General features: G+C 54.6%; 2 protein-coding genes across 4 annotated transcripts; one reads left to right on the forward strand and one right to left on the reverse strand.

Annotated features, from left to right (window-relative positions):
- Nucleotides 1–18: 18 nt before the first annotated feature.
- TAGLN (transgelin) lies at nt 19–5,343 on the forward strand. The gene is made up of 5 exons (XM_082339785.1): nt 19–160; nt 3,555–3,746; nt 3,851–4,028; nt 4,316–4,418; nt 4,763–5,343. The coding sequence occupies exons 2-5, from the start codon at nt 3,567–3,569 to the stop codon at nt 4,905–4,907; spliced, it is 606 nt and encodes a 201-aa protein (XP_082195911.1). The 5' UTR covers nt 19–160; nt 3,555–3,566; the 3' UTR covers nt 4,908–5,343.
- A 251-nt stretch (nt 5,344–5,594) lies between these two features.
- Nucleotides 5,595–27,704, reverse strand: PCSK7 (proprotein convertase subtilisin/kexin type 7). 3 transcript variants are annotated; one of them, XM_082339753.1, is made up of 17 exons: nt 27,594–27,641; nt 25,908–26,029; nt 24,991–25,473; nt 24,128–24,262; nt 23,338–23,503; nt 22,051–22,141; nt 21,082–21,136; nt 20,491–20,629; nt 19,541–19,641; nt 16,864–17,031; nt 16,304–16,411; nt 15,783–15,885; nt 9,091–9,247; nt 8,475–8,569; nt 7,576–7,669; nt 7,243–7,360; nt 5,595–6,975 (listed from the first exon to the last, which is right to left on the reverse strand). In XM_082339753.1, the coding sequence occupies exons 3-17, from the start codon at nt 25,459–25,461 to the stop codon at nt 6,613–6,615; spliced, it is 2,364 nt and encodes a 787-aa protein (XP_082195879.1). In that variant the 5' UTR covers nt 25,462–25,473; nt 25,908–26,029; nt 27,594–27,641; the 3' UTR covers nt 5,595–6,612. The 3 variants fall into 3 exon arrangements, with proteins under 3 accessions (XP_082195879.1, XP_082195880.1, XP_082195881.1); XM_082339754.1 differs by lacking the exon at nt 25,908–26,029 and having other exon boundaries at nt 27,594–27,704; XM_082339755.1 differs by lacking the exons at nt 16,304–16,411; nt 27,594–27,641.
- Nucleotides 27,705–27,962: the final 258 nt, after the last annotated feature.

Below are 27,962 nucleotides of genomic sequence, written 5' to 3' on the forward strand. Positions count from 1 at the left end.
GGTTTCCTCTAGCAGGGAGGGGACCGGGGTGAGCCAGCAGCGGGGAGGCTGACATCACCGCGGTGGCAGCCCTTTAAACCCCTCACCCAGCCAGCGCCCTGTGCTGTCTGTCCAAGTCCAGACAGAGCTCACTTCTTCCTGCGAGCCCCGAGGAACGCCTGTAAGTGCATCTGTCCCAGGGATGGAGGGGAGTTGGGCTGGGGCTTGGCAGTAGCAGTGGGTGTATTGCAGGCAGGGCTCTCGGGCGCCCTGCCTGGGGAAGCCCACCCTCTTCCCGCATGCATTCCTAATCTCCACCTGCGGAGCTGGTCGTAGCTTGATGGGTGGGATGGGGTTGCTGGAGTCCCGTATCTCTTAGACTGGGCAGCCTTGGGCTCACTGAAATGCCCAGGGAGACTTGGCTGGTGCACAGGGATTGATGATGGAAACCTGGGAACTGGGGTGAGGGAGGCTCTCCATTTTCAGCTGTAGTCACACCCATGGGGGTGTGATAGGCTCCAGGTGGTGTTGGTTTAGACCCAGGTCTTGTAGTCTGCTATCTACCTGGGAGGATGTCCGAGGAGGTGAGGAGGCGTGTGGTACGCCAGGGCTGGAGAGCAGTGTCCCACTGGTGGGTCCCCAGGTCCTGAGTGGCATCAAGAGAGCCCCTGGGTAGCCACTGCGGCAGTGGGCAGGACCACAAGACTCGTCTTCTGGAACAGGCTGGGGTGGCAGGGTGCAGGGCCAGTGAGAGAGCTGCCTTTCCAGGCACACGGCTCCCTCCATACTCTGAGTGGGAGGTCCCCCCCTACCAGGCAGAGGAGTCCAGGCGCTTTGGAATGATAGCCTGGGTGGTGCAGGCAGGGCCTTCCCCAAGGGTCTGGCTGCTTCCCCTCAGTGGTGGCTCTTCAAAGGGTAGCAGTGAGTCGGAAAAGTCTCCTCTGTCCCCAGAATTTAGATGAGCCACCCCTCCTGCCTTCTCAGATCCACGTGTGCTCATCCTATGTGCTGTGTTTTATTCTGAAGAGAGAGGGGCACAGCAGTCCTGCAGAGACCCCTGGTTCTGCCAGATTTTCTGGGTTCCTGCTGGTAGGAGGTGCCAGCTTTGCAGCTGGACTTGTATTTTTCTCAGGGGAGGGGAGGCTGATGGAACCGCAGGCTAGGAGGGTCAAAGCAGAGCCTCAGGCTGCCCTGCCCAGCCTGTCCCAGGAGCCTTTGCCTAGAAAGGCCTCTGGGTGGGCTGCCCTGCCGCCCTCGCCCTCGCCCTCTCCTCACCCCTCCCCTCCCCAGCAGCTCCAAGGTGGGCCTGGGGAGGGCTTTGTCAGAGGACTTTGAGGGATTCTTGGAACCCTCCACTTTCAGACTCTACCAGGAGTGGGGGGTGCCTTTCATCCTCCTTCTTTGTTCTGATCAAAACCCAAATGTTGTCTCTGGATCTAGGGGCCGTGACTTTGTGTACTTGTCACTGTGAGCCTTGACACCTTGACTGTCCAGAATCTCCTGAGACCGGAAGCTAGGGGTGGGGGACACACTGCTGGCACCCTGTTCCTCACGGGCCCAGCGCGAGGTCTGGGAGGGGAGGTGGGGAGGGGAAGGCAAGAAGGTCTGGGCATGGAAGGTGGGGAGGGTGGTGGTGCCCGGACCACAGGGATGCACCTTGCCTGCCTGGGATGGTACGGTGAAGGCTGAGATGAGGAGGGAGGGCGGGAGGCCAAGATGAAGGATGGCATGGTCCCAGCTGCTTGTGTGTTTTGACCACAGTTCTTCACCCAGGAGTCCTTGGGAGGCTGGGAAGCAGGGATGAGACACACAGCAGGGTGGGGAAGGGAGGGACTTGGCCTTTGGATTCTTTGGCCCTCACTTTACAAATAAGGAAACAGACTCAAGAGAGAAGTGAGTTGCCCAGTGGCTGGAATTTAGAGGAGCCCTTCTTCTGTTCTTCCTCTCAAATTTTGTTGTCCCCTCAGGGAATGATTTTGAACAGGGGTGGAGGCTGGAGCAGGAAGAACATTTACTGTTTTTCACCATTTGGTCAGGGTCTGGCTTTCCCAGGTCGCTACCAGGAGACCGGCTCTGGGGACAAAGGACTGACATTTTGAGGAGCTCCGCTGAGGGGCAGGCAGTGTGTTCGGTAGCCACAGGCAGGGCCTCGTGGAATGTTCCCAGCCCTCTGGGGTAGATAACATTATCCTCCCTGCAGAGACGGGGCATTCGAGCTCAGAGAAGTTGTCGGTCGGTCGTGGGGAAAGAAGGGCAGGGCAAGTGAGGTTTGGCGGCTGAGCTGGGCCCATGTGAAGTGATAATGTTCACTGAGTCCCATGAGGGTGGGTGGGGAGAGGGACTCAGCTCTGGTAAGAGAGGGAGTTGAGAAAACGCGCTGACTACCTCCATCCGCAGACCGTTCTCTCCTCCCAACCTCTGACCTCTCTGAGGGCCAGGGGATGGTTTGGCCTCGTTTGGTTCCTCTTCGAAGGGTGATCTCTGGCACCACCCCAGGGTGATACCTGAGGCAGGTCAGGTTCCTCCTGGCTGGCCACATGCTGGTCTGCCCAGCGGCCTGCCTGCCTGGCCCTGCTCCTGCAGCCTCCCCTCCCTCTGTAGGGCTCTCCTGAGCGAGGCCAGCCCCAGGCCCTAAGGCAGCAGCTGCTGCTGGTCTGGACGGGGAGGGCTTCCCATGCTCTGGTTGGCAGATTCCTGGCTCACGTCCCTGGAGAACTCTGGCTTCCTGGTTACTCAAGCTCCCACCGTGGTGAGAGCCTGAGGGCACGAGGGCAAGCCGGTGGGTGTGCCAGCTCGCAGCCCTCTCTCATCTGGCTCCCCTGGGGAAATGCAGCTTCTTGGCCCAAAGCTTTTGGGCTTTGCTGGTTTCCTAGCCCTTTCCAGGGGTGGGTGAGCTTCGGCCTCTGTAGCTGCAGGCCGGAGGCTGAGCTGAGCTGGCAGAGAGCCTGAGTGCTGGAGTTCCCGCTTCTGGGAGAAGTGAGAGCTGGAGATACCTCCATAACTTCGGGCACAGCCGCCAAACTGCCTCACTGGACAAAGACATCTGCTGGCTTTCTTTTGAGGGGCAATGTGACCTCTTCCTAAAGGCCTCTGCAGTGCCTCCATGGTCAATCTTGGCAAAGAAAGAATGCTCTAGACCAGGGGTTATCAAACCCACGGGCTAAATACAGCCTGCCATCTGTTTGTGTAAATAAAGTTTTATTGGCACACAGCCATGCTCACTTGTTTACACACTGCCTAAAGCTGCTTTGGTGCTGCAGTGGCAGGGATCTTATGCCTGCAAAGCCTAAAATATGACCGTCAGTAAAATGACTGTCTGGTTATTTACCAAAAAAGTTTACTAACTCCTGCACTAGAGTGCCAAAGATCTGGCCTCCAAGTTCAGAGAGGCTCCGTGGACTGAGGGGACGAGCTGGCCCAGGCGAGCAGTGCCATGGAAACAAAACCAGGAAGCAAGGGGAGGTAGATAACCGGCTAGGCTGGTTGCCCAACACAGAGTTGGAAGGCCTGCCCGGCACTGGGGACAGCAGAGCTGTTCTCTGAGCCTCTCCCTCCTCCGGCTTGTGCTGCTTTAGCTCCCCGCCAACATGGCCAACAAGGGTCCCTCCTACGGCATGAGCCGTGAAGTGCAATCCAAAATCGAGAAGAAGTACGATGAGGAGCTGGAGGAGCGGCTGGTGGAGTGGATCGTAGTGCAGTGCGGCCCCGACGTGGGGCGCCCGGACCGTGGGCGTCTGGGCTTCCAGGTCTGGCTGAAGAACGGCGTGGTGAGTGGCACCCGGGGCAGGGGGGCTGGGTCCGTGCCATCCTGCCGGAGTTGTGGGGCAGACCCCCCCAAACCGAGTGCCAAGCTACCTTCTACGCCTGGCAGATCCTGAGCAAGCTGGTCAACAGCCTGTATCCGGATGGCTCCAAGCCGGTGAAGGTGCCTGAGAACCCGCCGTCCATGGTCTTCAAGCAGATGGAGCAGGTAGCTCAGTTCCTGAAGGCAGCCGAGGACTATGGTGTCACCAAGACTGACATGTTCCAGACTGTTGACCTCTTTGAAGGTACAGAGAGAAGAGGGGTGGAGGCAGGTGGGGGACAGGAGGCTGAGGCAGGGACGAGGGAGGATCAAAACTGCCATGATGATGGGTCTGCACGGCAGGAGTGGGATACGCCAGGAGAATCCCACACCCGCAAGGGCGTACCCTGGGATCTACTGCGCCTCTTTCGATTTTAGGACAAACACTGCCCCGGGTTGGCCATTTTTCTGAGAGATGTGGGCAGGCTCTGCCTTGGAGTCCTGTTTACACAGTCCTGAAGATCATTTCCCCTCCCCTCTTTCTACTCACAGGCAAAGATCTGGCAGCGGTGCAGAGGACCCTGATGGCCCTGGGCAGCTTGGCAGTGACCAAGAACGATGGACACTACCGTGGAGATCCCAACTGGTTTATGAAGTACGTGGCCACCAGGGTTTCCCTGCACCCTGAGCTTGGGTCTTGGCAGGAGATGGGCTAACCCTTTAGTACAGTGATTTGGGGAAGCAGATAGCCAGGAAGGTATGAAGTGAAAGTCTAGGATGGGGGGAAATGGGTCTCTAATACTTCTTGACTCCTCCCTTTCTACCCTCCTGTCTCAGCCAGTCTCAATAGCCTGTGCTGTGGGGCAAGCTAGATTGAGGAAACAAGAGCGGTGAAATGGGGAGGGAATGGGATCGGCCTCGGAAGTAACAGAGGAAACCAAAGATGGGTGGAAAACACACAGTCCTGGCAAGTCTTTGTCCTGGTTCCTCCTCTCCTAGGAAAGCCCAGGAGCATAAGAGGGAATTCACAGAGAGCCAACTGCAGGAGGGAAAGCATGTCATTGGCCTACAGATGGGCAGCAACAGAGGGGCCTCCCAGGCTGGCATGACAGGCTACGGCCGACCTCGGCAGATCATCAGTTAGAGGTGGAGGGCCGGCCCCCGGCCCCGCCCTTGCCCAGCTCGCCGGCCGCAGCCCTCCCGCCTCGCCCGCCTCACCCACACCGGTGTAGTTCCTTCAGCCCCGGCCAAGCTTCGAGGCTCCGTCACTGAGCAAAGGTGACTGCACTTGGGCAGCTCGCCCGCACCCCTCAGCCTCAGTCCAACTTCTGACCCCAAAGCACTGCTCCCCTGGCCCACCTCCCAGCTCCCCGGCCAGCTCCACTGTCTCTCCATCCTGGGCCGAGCAGGGGAGACGTGGGCTGGCGGTGGCCGGGCTGTGGGCAAGTCCACCGTCCTCCTGGGCAGCTGATGCTCATAGAAGGAGACCCAGCCCAACCGCCCCCGATTTTTTTGCTGGAATATTTTGGAGGTTGAAATTCAAAAGGAAAAAAAAAAAAAATACATCAATCTTTTCTCAGGCCTGGCTGGCAGAGTCTGATTTGTCCTAGTCACTTCTGTTCTGGTTACAGGAAATCTGAGCAGGGAACAGGCAGGCAGCTCGGGTTTACGTGTGTTCCTGGCTGCCATCCTCTGAAGGACCCCTCGAGTTCCAGGATTTCAGGGGCTGGAAGAGGAGAGTGAATCTCGGGACTGAAGGGAAAGAGGAGCAACCTGGAGACGTGCATTAGCTTTGGGGAGGCGGCAGAAAGGAGATGGGAAGGGGCAGAACTGTGTGGAAGGTTTTTATTTTGGAAAAGCTGTGCAGAAAAAATTCAACAAAATGTTGCTGTGAAAAGAGAAAACCAAATCTTAAGCGTTAAAAAAAAAAAAAATTCAAATCCACCAACTAGCTCGGAAGAAGGGAGGAGGCCAAGAATGGGAGGAAGAGTCGCAGCCCACCAGGCAGATGACTGGCCTCCGGCAGGCAAGGCCATTTCCCTGAGCACTTTGCAGAGGAAGACGGGTGGTTGCAGGGCTAGAGGGGCGGGCAGTGGCTGATCCGACACCTGCCCCAGTCCTGCTGCAGACTCCCCTAGGATGTGCCCTAGCCCTGCCAGGCGCGTCGTACCGATCCTTCAGGATGAAGGGTGGGCGTGATGGTGAAGGGGTCAGGGGGTGTGTTCAAGGTTGGCTTCTGATCAGGGCTAATGGAGGCAGCTGCTTCCAGGGCATGTGTGCTGAGCTGAGGGTTGACTGCCATGCCCATATGGCCAAGGTCCAAGGCTTAGGCTGGGAGGTGAGGGGGAGAGAGGAAAAGTCTGCTGTTTCTGGGCCCTGGGTCATTAAAAGGACAGGCATATCCGGGGCTCTTCCCAGCCTCCACCCCTAAACCCTCTTCTCAAGTGACCCCAGTGATGTTTCTGCTGAGATGCTCTTCTGGCCATGTGTGGGTGAGGGTCCCTGTGACCAACACCACTGGCCTGCCCTGGAGAAACGAGGATGGAGGCCTGCCCAGCAGGGGCCCCAATCCCTTGTCCGAGACCTTCTCACCAAAAACTCCCGTTGGGTTGGAGGAAGGTTCCATGGCTGTTGCGAGACTGTAATCCGGCTCCGCTTGTGCCTTCTGAAGGCCCTTGCCCTCCCTGAGTGTGGTCTTTAGCCAGAGGGTGCTCTTTAGGCCTCTGGTCCCAGGTGGAAGCATCGGGGCTGCCTTCTCCCCAGAGCTTCTGGGACTGCGGAGCAGCTTTCCAAGCTTCCCCAGTCTTAGGAAGTTAGAGCCTCTCCCACGTTGGCTGTCAGGCCCGAGATCAGCAAATCTGCGCCTCCTTCCCCTGCAGCAGGTCTGGGGGCAGGTGCTGAGGGCAACCCAGGGCACTCCTGCTCTGGGATAGGCTCCAGTCCCCCTGATCCAGCAGGTCTGGGCCGTGGAGCTCGGAGGTGGCGGGAGGGCCCTCGCTCTCCATCCCCACTCCACCTGGATCCTGGCTGCTGCAAAGGGGCACTGATTCCAGTTCCGTCCCCTCCTCCTTGGCTGTTTGGCTTCGCTGGGGCCAGTGGCAGGGTCCACTCCTACAAACTGGGTGAGAGGCCACATTCCTCTGGCTCAAGTAGACTTCCAGCATGTAGTAAATGGTCCAGAAGACGGCGAAACAGCCTATCAGCACCAGGGTCTGGGGGAAAGTCAAACACCTATGTAAGGGTGGTTTCCCAGAACAATGAGCTCAGAAACTCTCTCTCTTCCTAGGGGCTGCCTCTCCCACCCCAAACCACTCCCCCAGTTCCCCCCACACAAGGAATGCCCTGGAGAGTTAGCCTGTAGAGTGGGGACCTAGGTCTTCCCAACCCCTCACTCCCCAAGTCACCTTGAGTCTCCCACCAAGGACTACATCCCTCAGGACATTCCTGCCTCCCTGCAGCTTGGGTTTTGGCCCTCGTACCTTGAGGGTGTTAGGGGTGATGGTATAACCATCGTCCTCTGGGATTTTCAGCCCGGGAGGGCAGGGCAGCGTGAAGCCATCGTGCAGGTATTTCCCACTCATGGCACTTTCTAGTAACCTGTGGAGAAGAAAGGAGACGAGGATGCCCTATTCAGCTTGGTTCCTCTACTGCCGGCCTCGCCCATCCTCCCACCTTACAGCCAGACAGAGGGAAGCCCCATAGCAAACAGGGGAGGGCCACGCTGTGGGTTCCCAGGGAGGTGGCACTCCCTAAGTGGCCTTCCCCCTGCCGCCGTGAGTCCCCCTCCCTCTGACACATGTGTCTACACCTACCTTTGTCTGTCCCTGATGTCTACTGGACTCCACACAGAGCCATATAGGGTCAGCTGCCATTGCCGGAGGATGCCGGCCTGGGACGTCTCATCTCCTAGAGCCGCAAGCGGGGCGGTCCGTGAGCCACGCCCCGCTGTTGGCCACACAGACAGCAGAGGCCCTGCCCACCCCGCCACCCAGAGGGACTCAGACCACATGAGCGGCCACAGTAGTTGTCTAACTGTGTCCCACTGACCCCAGGGTACTGCAGACGTGCCTCTCGGGGTGCCCTTAGGAACGGAAAGGCGGAGGTGAAAGGTGGCACTCCCAAGTGGAGAAGTTTTGCCTCTTTCATATTTTGGGGTTTCAGCTGGGATTTTTCTTGGGGAAAAAAAAAAAAAAAGTCCTGCTAAATTAAAGGAAGGTTTGAAAACCACCAGTCTGGTGATGAACACCTAACTTGGCTGGAAGTTGGGAGGGTTGGGTTCAATTTCCAGTCCTCACTGAGATACTGTGTGACCTCACACAAGTCACTTCAAACCTCTGGGTGGGCCTCAGTTTTAAAAAAAAAAAAATGGTGAAAATTAGTCCTGCCCTTACCTGCCTACCAGGGCTGGCCGGAGGATGGTTATATGTGAAAGAACTTGAAATGTGGTTTCAACAAGGAATTTTTGTTGCTATCCTGAGGAAAAATGGATCAGTCACTTCTCCAAGGAATATGAGAGGTAGTATAAATGAATAATTCTAGGTATCAATGCCCGTTTTTTTGGATGGGGCATACGTCTTGGCATCTACCCTCTTGGTCTGATGGCAACCCTATGTATTCCACCTGGGACAATTTCTGTGGGGACCCTGAGATCCAGAGGGACCAGATGACAATCATGAAAGGCAGGGCCCTGGTGGGGGGCAGGCAGGCTTACCTACATCCCTGATGACGAGTCTGTAGGTCCCTTTCGCTCTTTCCCCCCAGCACCGCACAGTGGAGAAGGTCCAATCATTGAAGCCATTGGGGTCCCTGGGGCAAGAACAGAGGAGACAGAGGAAGGCATGGAGCAGGGAACTGACCCCTTTGCCCAAAAGCATTTTCTTACTGTAGTAGCGGTTGTTGTCTGAGCTACAGCCATCGGGAGGGTGCCATGAGGGGCCCTCAAGTGCTGGCCCTTGCCCCTGGGATCTCGGGGGCTGAGGGACCTGTGTCAACGTAGTGTAGTGGAAAAAGCAAACGTGGAGAGAACACGGGCTTGGGAGTCCCATAGGTCTAGGCTTACTGTTATTCTCTCAGGCACTTAACTAGCTCTGTGACTTGTTTCCTCATTTGTAAAGGGTTACAAAGTCTACCCTGCATCGTCCTTACTAGGATTAAAGAAACTACACTTCAAGTGCAGTGCCGAGCACACTGTAAGCACTTGAACAAAGCAGGTAACAAAGCCAGTGCCACGGTAGCTTAGGACAGTGCCAGTGTCCACTCCTCCCATATCGTTTCCTGGAAAAGGCCCCTGTTGCAGAGAGAGCTCAGGTGAGGGCACGTGTACGTACGAGTCCAAGCTGCGGGGGGTGCCAATAAGGGACATCATGCCACTGGGGCAAAACAGCTTCAGTTCCAAGCTTCCACGTCGTGGATGAGTGATGGAGACTGTCACGGCCACATGCTCCAGGGTCTTCAGCCCCGACATCTCCAGGTCCATCCTGCTGACTGTGGGAAGTCAGGCTGGGCAGCTGGGAAACCAGCCCCACAAACACTTACGCCCTCACTTCACCCCAACAGACAAAGGAACATACTCATGGAAGACACATACAAATATCTTTGGCAACCCTGACTGAACCTCGTGTACACTAGTAAATGGAATGCAGTTGCTGCTTTCAAGTTTACAATCTAGTTTAGAGTCCAGTTGGGAGGACAACACATACTCAAGACACAATGGAAGAACCAAACGGAGCAATTTCCGACATTCATTCACCCAAAAAATAACTTACTGAGTACCTCCTACATTTCAGGCACTGTGCTAGTTGCTGGGAATATAAAGAAAAGTTGGGGGCTTCCCTGGTGGCGCAGTGGTTGAGAATCTGCCTGCCAATGCAGGGCACACGGGTTCGAGCGCTGGTCTGGGAAGATCCCACATGCCGCAGAGTGACTAGGCCCGTGAGCCACAACTACCGAGCCTGCGCACCGCGATGAAGAGTGGCCCCCACTTGCCGCAACTAGAGAAAGCCCTCGCACAGAAACGAAGACCCAACACAGCCAAAAATAAATAAGTAAATAAATAAATAAAAATTAAAAAAAAAAAGTTAAAAAAAAAAAGAAAAGTTGGACATGGTCTCTGCCTTCTATGTGCAAGTGGAAAATGATATGGTATGCGGTCTACATAACTGATGCTAGAACAGGGATGAGTCAGATGGGTTTAGGCACGCAGCCGTGAGACACACTCTGAAGGGGGAAGTGAATACGGATTGGTGGAGAGTGTTGGTAGAGGGTATTCTAGAAGGGGAAATGGCATGTAGAAAGGCAGAGGTGGACATGAACAAGTTTCATACTGAAGGAAATACAAATTAAAAAAAAAAAACTACTGAAGTGAATAAATTTCAAGGAAATTGTGCTGAATGAAAAAAAGCCAATATCAAAAGGATACACAGTGTGTGATTTCATTTACATAATATTCATGAATAACATAACTGTAGCGATGGAGAACAGATTAGTGGTTGCCAGGTGCTAGGGATGGTGCAGAGGGGATGGGTGTGGCCATAAAGGGGTGACACAGAGGAGTCTTGGGATGCAATAATTCTGGATATTGGCTGTGGTGGTGATTACACAAGGCTACACATGTGGTAAAATTACACACACACACACACACACACACACACACAGAAATATGAGTCTAACTGGTGAAATCTGAATAAGTGCTCTGGATTGGACCAATATCATTTTCTTGGTTTTGCTATTGTCCTAGAATTAAAACATTTAACATCAGGAGAAGGGTGCACAGGACTTCCCTGAACATTTCTTTGCAACCTCCTGTGAATCTACAATTATTTCAAAATAAAAAGTCAAAAAACCCCAAAACAAACAAACAAAAAAACCCCACCAAACTACTGAAGTAGAAGACTCAATTGGGGAATATTAAGAAATTAGGCTGCAATGAGAAATGATTCTTTCCAAAGCAACTTTCCTTTCATTAATTCATGCCGACAGGCAAAGCAGAGAGCAGCACACCCATTTCACAGATGAAGAAACCCAGAGAGAATATGAAAGTATGGGCAGGGGACCTAGCATGGGAAGGGCTTTAAAATCTTTATTTTAAACAAGCAACTGAGAGCTATTAGAGATTACCGAGCAAGGACAGAGTTTAAAAAAAAAAAAAAAAAAGTGCTACAGGAAGGTTACTCTTAATAGCTGTGGGTAGGCTGAATCGGAGTAGGAAGAAGAAACAGGTGACAGGAAGCCCAGCTAAAATGCTTGATTCTAAGGGTAAGCCGGTGAGAGCGTGGATAACCGAGCAAAGAAAGACGGGGGAATTCCCTGGCTGTTCAGTGGTTAGGACTCCGTGCTTTCACTGCCGGCGAAATAAACCCTTTCTCAACTCTTGTGCCTGCTGGTGCTAATGGCATGGGCTCTGGAGCCACCCAGCCTGGGTTCAAATCCCAGCTCTGCCATTTACTAGCTATGAGAATTAGTTTCTTTATCTGTAACGTGTCCCCGTCATAGTTCATGGTTTATCATTTTAAGGTACACTCTCTGTCTCTTATTTTCTGCTGTACCTGGGGCCCCGGGCTCTGGAGAATAAACTTCCCAACTCCTGCCCAGAAAAGGCTGCTAAGGATGGGAGAAGACACCTGGGAGTCTACCTTTTAATTGATCTCTCGTTTTACTCTCACACCTCATCTCTGTCTTCTGTAGTGCATGCGGCCCCCGAGTCCTGAGCCTTTGGGGATTCTGAGGCATGAACGAGCTTGCTGCCTAGGCTCACCCTTACAGATATTTGGTTTGCAACTTTCTTAGCCCTGCCCACTTCTCCACTCGTTTTCTGTCTTCCAAAAATGTGCTGCAATCTCTCCTTTGCTGTGCCCTCCTCTCATTCTCTTTGTCCTTGTGCTTATACCGCTTTTATTCCTTTATTCTCACTTTGGTGAGGTTTTGGGAGTAAGCAGAGATAAAAGCACGTGTTCAATTCACCGTCTTTAACCAGGAATCTTCTTCTGTCCCCACGAATTGTTCAACCCACTGCAGTCTAGCTTTTGCCCCCATGAACAGACTGAAACAAAGTACTCTTGGCAGTGGAAGCACGGAGTCCTAACCACTGGACCGCCAGGGAAGTCCCAAAGTATTCTTCTTAAGGTCACCAACGGCCTCCTTGATGAACCAGGGATGCCCTCAGTCCTTGCCCGCTTGCCCGCTCCCATCAGAACTACCCTAGATTCCAGTGACACCATCCTCCTGTTCTTTTTCCAACCTCAGGCATCTCTTCTCAGTTTTCTTCTGAGGCCCCTTTCCTCTGTCCACTCCTTTAATGTCAGCCTGTGTCCTAGGTCCTCTTTTATCCTTGTCTACCCCCAACCCTAGTGATCTCCTTCTTTCCCAGACCTGTCTCTTCCATTTTTATGCGGGTGACTCCCAAACCATTACCTCCAGTCTAGACCTTCAAACGTATTTATTCAGCTGCTTTCGGAATACAACCTTTAGATGTTGCATAGAAGCCTCAAACACAGCAGAGCCCAAATTCTCTTCCTCACTTCTTCACACTCCATAGTCCTTACCCAAACCTCTTCTTCCTCCTGGGTTCTTAATCTCATGTGATGGCACCGACAGAAATGAGAGAAACTTGGAAAGCAAGCTGGCTTTCGATAGGCGATAGTGAAATCTAAGATGCTGTACATTTTAAACGTAATGTATTGATGGGATATCCAACAGCACACAGCGATTTAGGAATAGAAAGATGGAGGAAAATATTCCTGGCATAGTTGAAGGAGAGCATTAACATGGAAGATAAGGGCCTAACAGAGAGTAAATGACACGCTATAGAGCACGACAGAACAGAATGGAATCCAAAAAGAGCCCTGCGAGTGCTTGTCTGTGTTAGCATGTGTACGGAGTGGCACGTTACATGCATTTCCTTACTGGGGTGTACAGGGACTTGGGCGGCCAGCCGTGTGGCAACACGAGAATTATTTTATTAGAATTAAATGAGTTAATCCTCAAGCCAGTGCTTGGCACATAAAAAAGCACTCAAATCTTAGCTGACGATGATCATCATATTATTTTGCCTTTGGCAAGCTGGGGTCTTTTTCAACCGCCCTCCCCCACCCCCACCCCGCCCCGAAGATCCCAGGGATTTATTTGCCCATAATCTTGTGGAAGCTAGCAAAATCTCTACCTCTCTCACTGGTAAGGGATCAGAATAAGAGATGCTGATCTAGGAATCATTTGTGGAGAGGTGGCAGCTGAAGCCATAAACACAGCTGCGCCGTCGAGGGAGAAAATGTAGAGGGAGGGTCAAGAACACGGAATGAGTCGTAGAAGGTACTCATGGTTTGGGAGTAGTGAGGAGAGCGAACAGAAAAACCAAGTTCCTTGGGCAGAGAAGCCAGAAGAGGGCCATGGAGCAAAGGAGGTCACTGCAGCCGCAGGAGGAGGGAGGCTGCCACACAGGTCTCGTTAATCCGGTCAGAGAACAAGAGGGCTGAGAAGGATGGGCTGTGAGCTGGCCCCTGGGTCTGAGCAGGAGACGGGCGCCGTGAGTGATGAAGTAAGTCTTCAGCGGTGGAGAGGGTGTGATAAAGGCAAGCAATTGCTTTGGTTAATTCATTTGAAAAGGTTATTGGTTGGAGGCGGGCAGGGACTTAAAGGTGTTTCTTAACAGATGCTCTGAGGGTGTTTGAAGGCAGAAGGAGGAATCAGTGGGGAGAGAAAGACTGGGCAGGAGAGGAAGATTCAGAGCCAGGAAGGAACAGGACGCAAGCATGGCCAGAGGGGGAGCCAGCACTCGGGCTGCAAACAAGGATAAAAGGGTAATTGCAAGTGGTGTTCAGGAATCTTCTGTAAATACACACAGGCTCCCTTGTGTTTTGGATACTCCTCCCAAACCCCGCCCTCCCTCCCACCCTCTGGTAGAGATTTCAGACCCAGAGTCAGAGCTAAAGGAACCGAGGGGCTCCAATCCCCTTCCCCCTACATCCTCCTCCTGTCTTGCTCTAGAGCCGCCCTGCCCAAGAAGGTGGCCACCAGCCACATGTGGCTATTTAAATTCAATTACAATAACACACAAATTTAGTTCCTCAGCCACACGAGCCACATTTAAAATCTTCAATAGCCTCACATGAATTGCACAGCACAGATAGAGAACATTTTCATCATTGTAGAAAGTTCTCTTGGACACCACTGCTCCAGAGTCTTAGTGGTATTGCACCCCTTTTCCATCTCAGGGATGTTCAGTTCCTTCTACCTTACAAAGAAGTTCACCTTCCAGCCCTTGGACACTGACTCGCTGTGTTGGTGGGACCTGGGTCCCACCACTGACCCAGGTCTTGGTGGGAAAGACTGTTGCTTGGCTATAGGGAAAGAGGTTTACTAACTGTCCGGGACTAAGTTGCTCAGCTCTACGTGAACTGGACTTTCTGCAGCCTCCAAGCACGCCCACAAGCGTGGACCTTCAGTTCTGTCTGCTCAGGGGTGAATGGAGTCACAACAGAGGGGAAGACACCTTTGCTGACCTTGAAGATCAGCAGTCCACTTGCTGCCCTCCAAACCAACGAAGGGCTCCATTAGCAAAACTCGCTGAGTCTTCACCTCCCTTCTCTCCATCCTTCTCTCCCCACTATCCCCACCTCCCACTCTCCTCTGCCCAGGACAACCTGTCCTTCTTTCTCTTGCTTCCTAGTGACAAACAAGCAGGTGCCAGATGCCTCTATACCGAGGGAAGTTTGTTAGACATGCCGGGGAACATCCCTGGTTAGTGGGAAGCAGAAGATGATGAAGCTGGGAAGGACCCTAGGTCGACCCCCTCATTTGATGGATGCGATTGCGGGTTAGCAGCCCTGGATGGAAGGTAAAAGTTAAAAGACATACTGTCCCCAAGACATGCAAGTGCAAAGCCCCGAGGTTCCTACTCAACTGCATTCCTGGGAATGTTCCTGCACTTCTCTGCCTTGGCTGATGCTTTATGCCCTTTCCAAGATAGCATTCCTTTTACGGAAAATGCAATGAACTGGGCCCATGGATTTCCTTCCACGTAGAGGGGAAACTGGGCAAGTGCTGGACATGGTTAGGGAGAGAGACAACGGGACTATTCCCAGTGAAACCTCTGCCCCAGGGATGCCGTCCCCACTCTCCCCTCCATGCTCCCATCTTTGGCCATTCCTCCTCTTGCCATTGTTCTGGTTTGAACACTTCCTAGGAGAATGGGAAATGCGAAAACAAAGTTCCATTTGGGTACAAAGTATGACATGCTCCAATCTTCACAAAAATTAGTGAATAACTCTGCCTGTCAAAAATCCTTGAAGAAAAAACATCCCCAAGGAACTGGAGGTAGGGAAAACTCCCCAGTGGGAAGTCCGGGAAATCTGCAGACAGAAGACCCTCTTGCTCAAGTATCCCAATCCAGCTGCCCTCTTCTCTGGGAAGGGGTTCAACCTCTGTGCTCAACGTAAGACGACATCTCTGACTGACAACACACGGCCCTCACCCCTTCGGATAGTCCTAGTGGCCCCAGGTGTGATGGACGCGTGGGCAGAGGGAGGGCCACCACAGTCTAGGGGGCCCTCTGGGCACTGCTCTGTCCTCCCCCTACAGGCCCGAGCTGACTCTCTCTGTATTAGACAGGCCTGAGAATCAAAGGAAGATATTCTCAACTCCTTCACTCCATCCAAAGGCCACCGGGTTGCAGAGAATCGTCTGGCAAGTTCCTAGCATGGAAGTCAAAGGAACGTCTTTCAACTCGTGCCTTGTCTCCCAGGTCCCAGTCCCAGCCCTCCCACCAGCCTTCCTAATCGCTTGCTCGGCAGCTCCTTTCCACCACCAGTAACTCAGGAGAAAGGTCTCGTTTAAGCAGCCGGGGGGCCAGCCAACTCAGAAGCAGCAACATGTCCTAAAATGGTCAAAGAAAACTCCACAGGTTTGGCTGGAGCTCAGCTCCTAAAGGAAGGGGGTAGGATCCGGCAGGGAGGATGAGTTTAGCTTCTCCATCACCCCGCCCCAAACCTCAGGCCCACGATTAACCCCCTTTCTGCTGACTGCTTACCATTCCACAGGACCTCCAGGGGGCGGGCGGACAGCGGGATAGCCTTGTTCTCTTTCAACACGGGGCTGACGTAGGAAGCTAAGTAAGGGACAGACGTCCAGATCTATGAAAGGAAGGGGGGACGGCGAATGAACAAACACGATGGACCCCACACACCCACTCTCATCTACTTGACCCCTAGGGCACTGCTCTTTTTATTTCTCCCTTCCTCACCACCTCCTTTCGCTCCTGAGGCTCCTGCGGACCACCTGGACTGCTCCCTATGGCACCAAAGCAAGGACAGGCTGTGTCCAGGACGGCAGATGAGGAGCAGAGCACCCTGAGGGTTCCAAACGATACTCAGGTCCCATTTACTCTCCACCGACAGCTTAGAAACTTTAATTATAGTGTTGAGCCGGCTTCTTCATTTGTAAAATGGGTCTCAGATGAACGAGCATTTATTAAACACCTACGATGTGTCAGGCAGTGTCTTAGGCATTCTCCCCACCCCCTTCGTCATTCCACGCAGGACACCTGATCACCTTGGCTGCGTTCACAAGTCTCCAAGCATTGAGCAGGCCGAATCCGTGCTGGTGGCTGTGGCTAAAGCCAGCCTCGTTGGTGATCCAATCTGCGCGGCGATCCTCATACTGAGAGGACAGGGGTCCCGGTTAGTCTCTCGGATTTTAAGTTTCCCTGCTCGCCCTGCTAGCTGATCCAGTCCAGACTCTCCCACCAAGGCTGCTAGGAATGGATTCCCCAAGGAAAGCTGGGACAAAAGGGCAAAGGCCTGTGATGTCACCAGCCCAGTGGCCTGTTTCTAGAGAGGGAGCCAGGAGCCACAGGCTCCCGAGTCAGGAGCCCAGCCGGAGCTCTCCTTTGCAGGTAAAAGGGCAGCAGCAGAACAGGTGCGAGTGAATTTAGGTCTGTGGTCTTGATGGGGTCCCCACCCTTGTTCCGTGCACGTGCAACTCTGGACGGGATTTGGCACCTAACGCCTGGGACACCTAGAATCTGAAGCCTCCTGAAACTTCCAAGTCCTTGGGACCGAAAGTCTGAGGTGGGCTGGGCCAGGCCATTTGTCCACCTGCGAGGATCTCACCGGGGTGGCTGTGAAGACGATGATGTGCTGGACGTCACGCCACGTGAGGCAGGGCCGCACCTGCAGCATCAGGGCTATCATGCCGGCTGCCAGAGGGGCCGCGGCTGAGGTCCCCGTGTGGCCCTCGGTGCAGCCTGTGCCCTTCTGAAGGTCCCAGTCTGTGGTCACCTGGGAAGCGGAATGGAGAGGACGGGGACTGGGTTAGGGACTGAGTTCCCAGGTGCTGTGGCGGGAGGGGTGTGGGGCTGGGCCTCAGCGCGAGCCTCCGTTGGGGGGGGGCCCTTCCGTTGCGAGAGCTGAACGTCTAGCAGGTCGGACGAAGGAGATTTTTCCTCCTTCTTCGCCTAACAAGAGAATCTCTGGAGAGCTGAGAAGAATGAGTTACTCTGCGGGTCTGGTTACAGCAGGGGAGGGGGCGGAAAGAAGCTGGAGAGAGGGGAGAGGCCTCACGTGCAGAGGATGGTTTCCTGATTCCGGCTCCTCTGGTGACCCCTTCCCAAATCCTCCACCCACCCAGCCCCGCCCCTCCAGCCCCCGCAGCCCTTGGAGACAGAGGAAGTGGCCGGGGAGCTCCTGGGCCCCAGCTGGAGCTGGGACAACAGTGACGGCACCAGTCAAGGAAATCCAAATTGGCAGCTCAGCGACAGGGCCTGGAGTGACATCAGTGCGAACAAAGGGAGTGTGTTCCCGGGGAGAGGAAGCTGCCCCCTTGCCCACCCGTGGGCTCAGCATGGGTGTAGCATCTACACCCTCTGCCCACCCTGGCCCGGGGCGATCCACAGGCCGAGCTGCCTCCCTGCGCTGGGCCTGGTGCCTCGGGTGGTTTCCACGAGTCCCCCCTTCTCCACCTGTGGTCCTGAGGTGGGAGGTGACAGCGGGGGTCTGGGAGACGCGGCATCAGTCTGGCATCCAGTTCTTTTCACGCTCTAATCCACCCTGGGGCCACAGAGGGTTTAGCTGAGGGGGGCCCTGCCTAAATCTGCTCCAGGCCATGGCCCTCCAGATCTGGCACGCGGTGCCCAAGGTAAGACCAGAAAATCTTCTTCCAAGCTTCTCTCCTGGGTCAGATATCAAGGTGCTAACTTCTCCCAAGAGCTGCCCTTTCTCCACTGTACTCACTGCTCGCCTTCCAGCTGTTACAGCAGCTGCCAAGAGATGTCATTTTCACTCAGACATCGTGCGCACGGAAGAGGAGGCAAAAACTCTCCAAGTGGAAGTCTCAATGAGGGTGGAAAGCCTGGTCTGTGCCAGGGAGCAGACTGATTTTTTCCTGTTACGGAAACAGCCTCACAGTGACAGTCTAGTGTGTAGCTGTGAGGCCCGTGAACTTGCCTGTGGCGGCAGGAGCCCCGGGCAGCCACAGGAAAGGGCCGGGAAGGGCTCTGGGCAGGAGACGGTGGGCAGCCTGTACCTCCGTGCCCGCCCTCAGGAAGGCAGCCCCACCGAGCTGGTAATTGAACAGAAACTGGCAACCGGTTTCCAAGCCAAGAGCGTCCCAAAGATGGGAGCCTGGCTAAACAAACTCTCTTTTCATTTCCGGACAAATTATAGCTCAGATGGAACGTGGTAGGGGTGGGGGTGAGATGCGGAGCTGCGTCAGGAGGAGAAAGGCAGGCAGCGCACAGTAAGAGGAACCATTATGCTCGCCAGCCTTCGTGGTCCCTCGCTGGGGCCGGGTAGAGCGGGTTCCTAAGAGTTCTGCCAGGATGTCCCTGCTCTTCCTCCCAACCCAGCCTGGCCTGGGGTGGGCGTGGGCAGTGCCCTCTGCACCCAGACCCTCGTCTGCAGAGCGGAGCCTCCTGCACGCTTACTTTAGTCAGCTCCCTTTTTTCTTCTCCCGGGGTGGGGAAAGGGGCTGGGGTCACCGGACCCCGAGCCTTAGAACACTGTGCTGACCAGAAGTCATTTAGTGGCAAAACAGAATTTCAGTTTGGGAAAGTGAATCTGACCCAGAGGAAGCAGCCTAATTCCCAATGGCCCTGGAGAGCGCTCCCAACCCGGAGCCACTGGAGAAATGTGACACCACCTGGCTGCAGCCCAGCTCTGCCCGAGAGCCCCTTGTCCCCGTATCACTCTGTTAGGGGCACTGGGGACAGGCAGGGAGCTCTAGGATGACGGGATGGAGCTCAGCCAGCTGGGTGTAGGCACTGGACCCTGAATTCTTTCACAGGTTCCCACAGCTTGAGCAACTCCACTCCCTTGCTCCAACCTCTTGTTTGCTGTGGCTCCAGTTCCAGCTCCAAGGAAAGAGCTGTCTCTCGGGCTGACTGAGACATTCCTGACTCCTTTTCCCGCCCATTCAGTGCCGACAACCCCTAGCTTTACTCCCAAGGATGAACAGGACCAGAGCTCACAGTATTTACATAAGGGCTGCATAGCAGTGGAATGATGATCCTTTTTTTTTAAAGGCCACAGAAATTTAGCCAAAGACCATATTCTACCAAAGGAAGACATTTCAATCAATGTGATACTTAATCAATGTGATAGAGTGACTCCTATGATAACATGCATATTTGTCAGTTAAATTTTTAAAGATAAAAACCCTTTACACAGATATATTTAGAGTCCTCAGCTCCATTCTTCCAACAGGGGCAGACCCTAAGGGACACAGATCTGCTAGGGAAGAGGAACCCGAGGGCCCGGGGCAGGAGTGGAGGGCCCGGCGGGGGGCACTTACGATGCTTCGGAGCATCTTGTCCCCACCGCTGAAGGTGACCGCCAGCATGGAGGCACACTCCTCTGCGTAGAAAGGCATCCGTCCCTCCTCGTCCACAGCACCTGGGGACAGAGTAGGGGAAACGGGAGCAGAGATAAGGGCCTGATAACATCAGAGTCATCTCTGAGTTATCACCCGGGGGGGTTGTCCTGAGTTTAAAAAATGATCTCAGTGGTCCAAGTCCTTCAAGTACCCACACTCCTCACCAGGACAGGCAGCCTCAAATGGCAGAGGGTATTCTGTGCCCTAAGACCATTCTTTCAACAGGCTCCAGGGTGAAACTGGGGGGCGTTCCATCTCAATACCTACTCATCCATTCGCACATGCATTTTCCTCAACATGTATCAACTACCTACCGTGAGTCGCACACTGTGTGAGGCATGGGGGCCATGGGAGAAGGGCACAGACCTGATCTCAAGGAGCCCAGAGTCAGGGAGGAGGTCCGGTAAGTAAATAAAAACAACCGGGATGGTAAATGCTATGGGAGGGAGCACAGGTAAAGGGCATTTGGGGGTCAGGGAAGGCTTCAAGCAGGAGGGAAGGGACCCATGGAAGAGAGGCCAAAGCAGAGGCCTAAGCAGCTGTGGGGAGTGGAGGCGGGGGTGGGGGGGGGCTTGGTATCCCAGATGATGGGTGGAAAGTGCTCCGGGGTATGACTTCTAAGGAAGTCCTGACATCCTCTGAGAGCAGGGCTAGTCCCTCCTAACTATCAGAGCCTGAAGAGAAGAGAAGATCATGCATACACTTTTAGACAGACACACGGAAGCTGGGGACACACCCACATACACGGTCCCCTCACCACTGAGTGACACACACACACACCCGGAGACACGGTCCCCTCACCACTGTCTCTCTCTCTCACACACACAGGCGTGAGCACACGTGCACACTCGGGGCCACCAGGCCACTACCTATGGTGACTGTATAGATGGAGTTGGCGTAGCCATCGTAGTTGCAGTTGTCGTGGTGCTGGCCCCCGTTGCCACTGGCTACCACGAAGATGCTCCCAAAGCCCTGGCGGCCAGCGATCACCCCGTGTTGCAAGGCAGCCTGAGGAGCAAAACGTCCGGGTCAGCTGAGGAGTTCATAGGAAGACCCCAACCTCCATGCCGTTCACTCTTTCCTCCCCTTCTAGAAGGAAAAGAAAAAAGCCAAGGGCACTGGACATGGGAGAAAGAGATTTAGAGATGGACTCAAGGGGAAGAGGCTGTTAGTGGAACAGCTGTATGAAGGATGGGCTCTGCTTATCAGAGAGGGTAGGGCCAGAAACGGGGAGCCAAGCACAAAACCAGAGCGAAACAATCTCAAAGCGCTGCTCCATTTCTCTCTAAGAACGCCTCCACACTCCCCCAACCCCAGGTCAGGAGTGCTCTTCCCAAAGGAGGCGCCAGGGCTACATGGTAGGTCTGGCCCTGCAAATGGGGGTGGGGCGGGAGCAGTTCCAGGAACAGAATGAAGAGGGGGTCCTAGGTCTCCAGAGTCTCCACGCAGTTCCCAGTTACCTTCCCAAGCTGATGGGGACCGTCCACCGTCTTTCCATCGTCATCTGGTCCCCAGCTGTTAAGAGATACCCAGTGGGAAGAGCCAGAGCCAGGCCGTGGCTGCCCACCCAGGCCCCCCAGCCTCAGCTGGCCATCCCTCTGCCTGGGTCCTCCCTCTCCTCCCAAGGGCTCCAGCTCCGGACTCCCACGATGAAAGGACATAGGGGTCAAAGGTCCAGCCCTCACTCCAAAGTGGAAAACAGAAGTACGTGCTAAAGTTCTTCTTGTCCTTGGAAACTTTCCCAGTTTAGGACTACTTTAACCTGACCCTAAAAACCCTTTCTCAGGTCCCCGGGGAGTACAGAGTGGTAGAGATGGATGGGACCTAGGGATCTAACGCTAGGCTTGGTGGCAGAGCACCAGCGAAGGAAGTATCTGTGAAAGCTCTTGGGTCTGAGGAGTTCTCTACTCTTTCTCTGAGAGGAAATGTCCATGTGGATAATGCCATGCATTTACAGGAGACACTGGTTGGGGAAGAGCAGGTGCCATCAATGCTGGGGGGGCAGCCCCGCCTCAGCTCCTCCTTATCAACCACCCCCTCCCCACCATAACCGCAATCTGGAGCTGCAGGTGTGTTTCTGGGGGGTGGTGTGATGGGGCCTGGTGCTGGGTGGCCAGCTCCGCTGTGGTTGGAAAGGAATGCCCAATTCCTTCCAGAGCCTTCTGAGTTTGATAAACAGATAAACACGAGGCAGGATGGAGCACTCCTCGAGTGGCAACCTGATTACTGGGGTGACGTGGGGCTTAAGACTGAGAACCCAGACGCTGTGGGTCTGGAGAAATGAGGGCAGTGGACTTACAGGCTGAACCCAGTGGGGAGAGCCCTGCTGGGACCTGCCCGAGTCAGCCCATCCTGCTGTTCTTTGGTTGGAGGATTCGCCCAGTGCCCGAGCCTCTGGCCCCCTCACCTTGTTCCTGGCTCTGCCTCACCTGCAACTGTAGATGTCATTGATCTGATAGTGCTTGTTGAACGCCACAGCCTCCATGCTGTCTGTCAGGGGTCCATCCAGTACCCGGATACCTAGGCGGTGAAGGCCACACCGGCTCCTCAATAATGCTGGTCCCCTAGACAGGGAGCTCGGTGCTGGGGGGCCCCCCTGTGGAGACTTACTTTTCCCTCTAAGTGTTCTTGGATCTTTTGAATTTTTATACCATGTGCATGTACCTGTCCAGAAATATATCTTAACATCATGCTAAATCTTAGACTTTAAGGATCCTGGGGTCTGGTGGGAAGATGCAGAGCCTAGAATGTAGGGAATCCAAGGTTCCCTTCTTATGTGCATCCTGAATCATGTAAAACACTGCAGTGGTGCTTGACACACAGAGGGTATTCAATAGATGGTACTCATTAGCATTACTCCTCTCATGGATGCCGAATCTCACCCAATAAAATGGGGTGGGTCACATCCTGGTGACCACATAGGGCGGAACGGAGCTTTCAGAAGGGACTTGGGCCCTGGAGGTTTCTGGCTCCCTCTGTAGCCCCATTCACAGAGAGGGCTGCTGACCTCTGCTGGAGTGTAAGAGGAATACAGCCAATCTATTCCAACCTCGGAAATGCAGGTCCCAAGCATTTATGAGGAGTCACGCGGACAGCGTGTCCCCCTTCATCCCCTTCACCTTCTGCCTCGATGGACAAAGACTCAGAGGCAGAAGAGCCACAGAACCACCCCAGCGGGGGCCGGGGCTGCTCCGCTCTCCTTAGAGGATGGGGAGCAGACGGTGACCGTCAGAAGGGCTGGGAACTGGAGAGCTGGGAGAAGGGAGAGGGGCCTCCACGGCCCCCCGGGGGGGGGGGCCAAGGAGGAAGGGGAGACCAGGAGGCACTTGGTAAACCATTAAAATACAAATACAGCCTGGATGAGTACAAGGAGTTATCATCACAATGAGCTGAGCATTGACAGGGCATAACCGTGATCAGAAAAAGGGAAGAGTCCTCTGAGTAGGTGGGGCTTGGGCCTCCATCTCCCATCCAGAGCATTTCGTACTTTCAGCTGTTTTATACAGTGGGGTTCACTGCTAAAAACATGTTGGAAACACAGTGCATTGAAAAAAATCAATGAACCGATATGTCCTGCAGACACCTATTTATAAGCTTAACCTTTGCTTTCTGCTGTGTGTTGAGAGTGAAATAAAGTCGGGTTGGAATTCATGGGGGAGGGACAGAGGATGGGCAGCTGTCACAGGAGGAGTGTACCGAGGCCGGACTGGAGGTACCTGCTATGCGGCTCCCATACGCCACTCCCACGGCACAGAAGCTGTTGTTGGGCACGGCAGCGATCTCTCCCGCACACCTCGTGCCGTGGTGGTTGCCATTCTCCATATCCGGGTGGGGCATGGGGTCAGGGTCATTAGAGTTGAGGTCATAGCTGCCCTCGGGGCTCTGAAACAAGGCGGGGGGTGGGGGGTGGGGGGTGGGGGGGGACGGGCGGGGCATGTGGTCACTCGCTGGTTACAAGGGGTCAGGTCTTGGAGCTCAGGGAGAGAGGGGAACTGGGATTTGGGGACTCTAAGCCAGCACTGTGGGCCCATCTCTGCAAACCACATGGGCTGTGAGATATGAGGACAGGACACCTTGAGGCAAAACTGAGAAGCGCTGCAGCTCTTGGAAAATTTCTCTCTTGGCCATTATAGAAACGTGCCTAGGAGCCGCTTCCATGGTGTGGGAAGCCTGGGATAAAAGAGGTATGGGGCTACCTAAAAGTCAGGCTTTAAGGAACTTGTGCAGAGAGGGAAGTTGCCGGCAGGGGCCACTCCTTACTCCCCAGGGCAGGGAGTGGCAGCAGGAACCAGGAAGTGTCTCCCTTGCTGAGTTGGAGTCAAGTCCTGTGTCCTAGCTACCAGGCTGGAAGGCTGGCTGCAGAAAAGGAGTAGATGAAGAACACCATCCCACCTTCCAGGCCCTTGTATTTGGCCCAGTGACCTCTAAGAAAGGGGACAGGCCTGAGGGAACATCAAGAATCAGGTGAGGCCCGGCGGTGGGACGGGTCGTGCCAGTGCCACTCACATAGTTGGGTGCGATGTCCTGGATGGTGTGCTCCACACCGTCGTCCACGACCACCACGGTCACCCCTCGCCCGGTTACATTGCGCTCCCATACACCCGTCACGTTGATGTCCCTGCCGGGGTTCCGCCGGTTATTCTGCAGGAGAGACGGGGTCAGGAACTATCCTCTGAGCCCTGGGAATCCAGTGACATGCAGCATAGCCCATAGAGAGACAAGTTACAGCGAGCAGCCCCTGTGCACTCTTGGCCACCGTCAAGGAGCCAGAGAGAGGTTGTAGACCAATAAGGGTAGGTGGGGACAGAGCTAAGGAGGGACACGTGAGAGCTTTGCCACAGCCTAGGTCTCCAGGAAAGCCTGGCATCACTCATGGGCAATAAGGGTGAGATGGTGGCTAGGGTCAAGGGTTGGATAATATAATTCGTAGGCCATATGATATACATTATATTAACACCGTATAATATAACGTTACTAGTTAACTCTTGTAAAGTGTTTCCCATGTGGGCACAAGTACATTAGTTCACTTAACCATAACCATAACCATTACAATCTCCATTTGACAGAAAGGGAAACTGAGGCACAGAGAGGTTAAACAGTGCATCCAAAGGTACATGCTAGTCAGTGGCAGGCGGCCCAGGCAGCCTGGTCCCAGCACCCACGCCCTGCCGTTGCAGCCCGCCGGCTCTCTGGATGTGAGCACAGGGCAGGTGGAGCCCGAGGACGAAGCCCACTGTGGAAGCCCACAGAAATGCCTCCTCAGGCAAAGGATGGGGGCCACTGAAGAGTAACACAGACAAGAGCCCACTAAAGCACCGGGTACCCCCTGCCTAGCCACCTGAAGCCAGAAGCTGCAGGGCTGGACTCACCAGGTGCCACTGCTGCGGGTACTTGGGGTCATTGAAGTGGACGCTGCGCTTGGTCCGCTTGAGCAGCCTCTGTTCTGAGTGCCAGCGCACAGCTTCGTGCCTGGCCAACACGGCCTCCACCTGCTGCCGGACGGCCTCCACCTGCGGGGCCTGCCGGTGCCCTGCCGGCTGGACCAAGAGGTAGTGCCCCTGGAGCTCCCCGATGCGTCCTGCATTCACCAGCCCTGCCGCCTGCGCCAGGGCATCTGCCCGCTGCTCCAGCGACTGTTCTTCCCTCTCGCCTTCTGGGCTGTCCACATGCACCGCCCAGCTCAGCCCCCCCGGACCCTGGGCCCCAGGCCCACCTGCCCCCACCAGGCCCATCACCCAGGGAAGCAGTAGGAAGAGCCCGGCTAGCTCCAGGCAGAGGCAAGTGGGCCTGGGGCCCACGGGGGCATCTGAGTGTGGCACTTTCTGCCTCCCCTTGGGCATCAGAGCAGTAAACTGCAAAGAGAAAGGACATCAGAGGTAAGAGCACGATAACATGGCACACCTGGAAATCCCTAAGCCATGCCTTTGAAATCATTAAACATGTGATCCTCTCCTGTTATTCACAGTTATCTCTGATCAACAGGGATAAGCCCCCAGGGGCAGTGTGGGCCAGCACAAACCCCGGTGGGTCCCTCAGTGGCATGATTATCACTAGATAATCAAGCAGGATGTCTAGTTGCTAACAGGCACTGTGCTGCTCTTTCCCACTGTTGCCATGAAAAGGGCTCAAAAGTCATAGGACTCCTGCAAATTCCTGGCAGAGTCATGACCATTCTTTAGAAGAGACCCTCCTCCCTTCTTTAGAGGGGACAGAAATCTTTCCCCAGCTGACGTCTTGGTCCCGTTGTCCTGAGGGCTAACTCCCCGCAGTGGGGCCCCGTTCCCACCTGGACCCTGAGTGAGGCTGAGCTCCTGGTCTGGCTAACCACCTCTCGCTCATTTTGTGCACACGGAGAAAAGGCATCCCTTTCGCTGTGAGCAGTGGTGACTCCAAGCACAGACTGCAGACCTGTAGGCCCCAAGAAAACAAGAAATGGTGTCCTCCCAAACCCAGTGGAGCAGGCAGAGGCTGGCCATGAACTCTAGGACCCATGACCAAAGAAACTGCAAATGATTAAGCATCATTTCCAGGAATCTCAAATAGGTCACAGACTAGAACCAAACTGGTACAGTAAGGCCAGATCAGTACATAACCCAGAAACCGTACTTCTCGACCTAAACATCAGGCCATCCTCTTTTCTTTCTTTCCTAGATGCCTAGAAGAGGGCTTGAACTCTTACCAAAAACCCCTCTTGAAAAAGTAGGTGGTACTGCTCCCTAGAAGTCTGGGTGGTAGCTAACTTCCTGATTTCTGTACCTGTGAAGGATGCCAGGGGAAGTAAGAGTAGGCGGGAGGCGGGTGAAATGGGGAAAACCCGAGCATGCAACGTGAGAGGCGTTGCCTCTCACGCCTTGCTGAACAGGCTGGGGAGAAGGGGTGATTGGAAAGCAGCACTAAAGGGCTACTCTTAGTCACTAGCTCAGCAAGTCGGCTGAGAAGTGAGGGCTCAAGCTCTAAACCTGGGACTGCCACCCATGGTTTGATAGAAGGGCCAAATTAGAACTGGTGGGCAACTGTGGGGACAGAGACAGGTGAATGGGTGGCAGAACATGTGTGTCCCTATTGGTGGCTGGGCTTCAGAAGCATCTGCTCTCTACGGGGGTGGGGTGTAGGGGGGGTCACCTTGAGGTAGGGCTTAGTACCCACACACATACGCAAATGGATTAGTCTCAAAATATTACAGAAACATGGGTATTTTACCAAAGTCTCTTTGGAAAGGGAGAAGGGGACTTCCGCCACCTAACATTTCTCTCCCCAAATCTATATATCTCCTTCTCTCTTTTCCTCTGAGGTTCCCAGGCAAATTCCTCCCTGCCCTCCAGCAGCCTCGACTGTCCCAAGATATTCAGGTGTCCTTCCCAGTGTGCATACAAAAATCTTGTTAGATAGCCTGATAGTGACCCAACTAGGCAGGCTCCTTCAATCTCAGTAGAGCCCATAGATTTCCGGAAGAGAGGAGAAACCTGACCACTACATTCTCCGGTCCCTCTGGCAGAGCAGTACCTTAACCCCACCCCAGCCCTCACCCTAGGCTTCTGGGGAAGGAACCTTAAATACCCTCTGAAAGTAGATCTCAAACTTCACCCAACTGCTAGGTGTGTCTTTACAGCTCGGAGGTGCCAAGAGAGAAGAGGAATGATACGGGCAGCCCAGAGTCCAAGATTCCGCTCCCAAGAGACTGTCCTCCTCGCAACCTCTACACCCTGTTCCTAGAAACCAGGCTGCGTACCGGGGTCAGTTTCATTGATTTTCCCCCTCCCTGGCCTCGACTGCCCCGTGCAATGTGCCCCTCTCCTCAGAGGACCCACACTATCCTGGATCCAAGACTCCGTGGCCCCATCTCCCTGGGCTCCCCCACGCCGGGACTGAAGGCGCCCTCTGTGCGGTTTCCTCATCCTCAGACACCAGCTGCCCCCCAGCTCTAGGCCACCCGGACTTCCGATGCCCCGCCCCCACCGAGTTCTCAACTCACCCGCCTGGCCGCAGCTGCTGCCGCCGCCTCCTTCCGGAAACTCGCGGCTTCCCGGGAGCCCGAGAAGCCAGTGACAGTAGCATCACTTCCGCCCGGCGGCGCAGCCAATCAGCGACGGGTCCCCCGGCCGGCCCGCCCAGCCGGGAGCAACCGGCTCTAGGGGACCGGCTCCTTCGGGCATCCTCCACTGAGAGAGCAGGGTGTGGTGGGTGCTCCTCGCGAAGGCCCACCGCCCCGAGTTCTCGGGGCATCTTCAAGAGGGACCTTCTCTATAGGGACGGTCCTCTCCTTCATGGCGTCCTCTAGAAAGGGCATCTCGGTTGCGACCTTTAAAAACACCTCGTTCCTCGTCTTCCTCTGATCGTCATG

The sequence above is a fragment of the Balaenoptera borealis genome (assembly GCF_965194805.1).
Source record: "Balaenoptera borealis genome assembly, chromosome: 11".
Taxonomy (NCBI): Eukaryota; Metazoa; Chordata; class Mammalia; order Artiodactyla; family Balaenopteridae; genus Balaenoptera; species Balaenoptera borealis.

Bases quoted from the DNA above. Each gene is read 5' to 3' on its own strand.
- TAGLN (XM_082339785.1), top strand. From the start codon at position 3,567: ATGGCCAACAAGGGTCCCTCCTACGGCATGAGCCGTGAAGTGCAATCC. The intron at 3,747-3,850 runs GTGAGTGGCACC...TACGCCTGGCAG, and splicing joins TCTGGCTGAAGAACGGCGTG to ATCCTGAGCAAGCTGGTCAA. The intron at 4,419-4,762 runs GTACGTGGCCAC...CTCCTCTCCTAG, and splicing joins GATCCCAACTGGTTTATGAA to GAAAGCCCAGGAGCATAAGA.
- PCSK7 (XM_082339754.1), bottom strand. From the start codon at position 25,461: ATGCCCAAGGGGAGGCAGAAAGTGCCACACTCAGATGCCCCCGTGGGC. The intron at 7,670-8,474 runs GTAAGCCTGCCT...TTGCGGCTCTAG, and splicing joins ACTCGTCATCAGGGATGTAG to GAGATGAGACGTCCCAGGCC. The intron at 6,976-7,242 runs GTACGAGGGCCA...ACTTTCCCCCAG, and splicing joins TCACCCCTAACACCCTCAAG to ACCCTGGTGCTGATAGGCTG.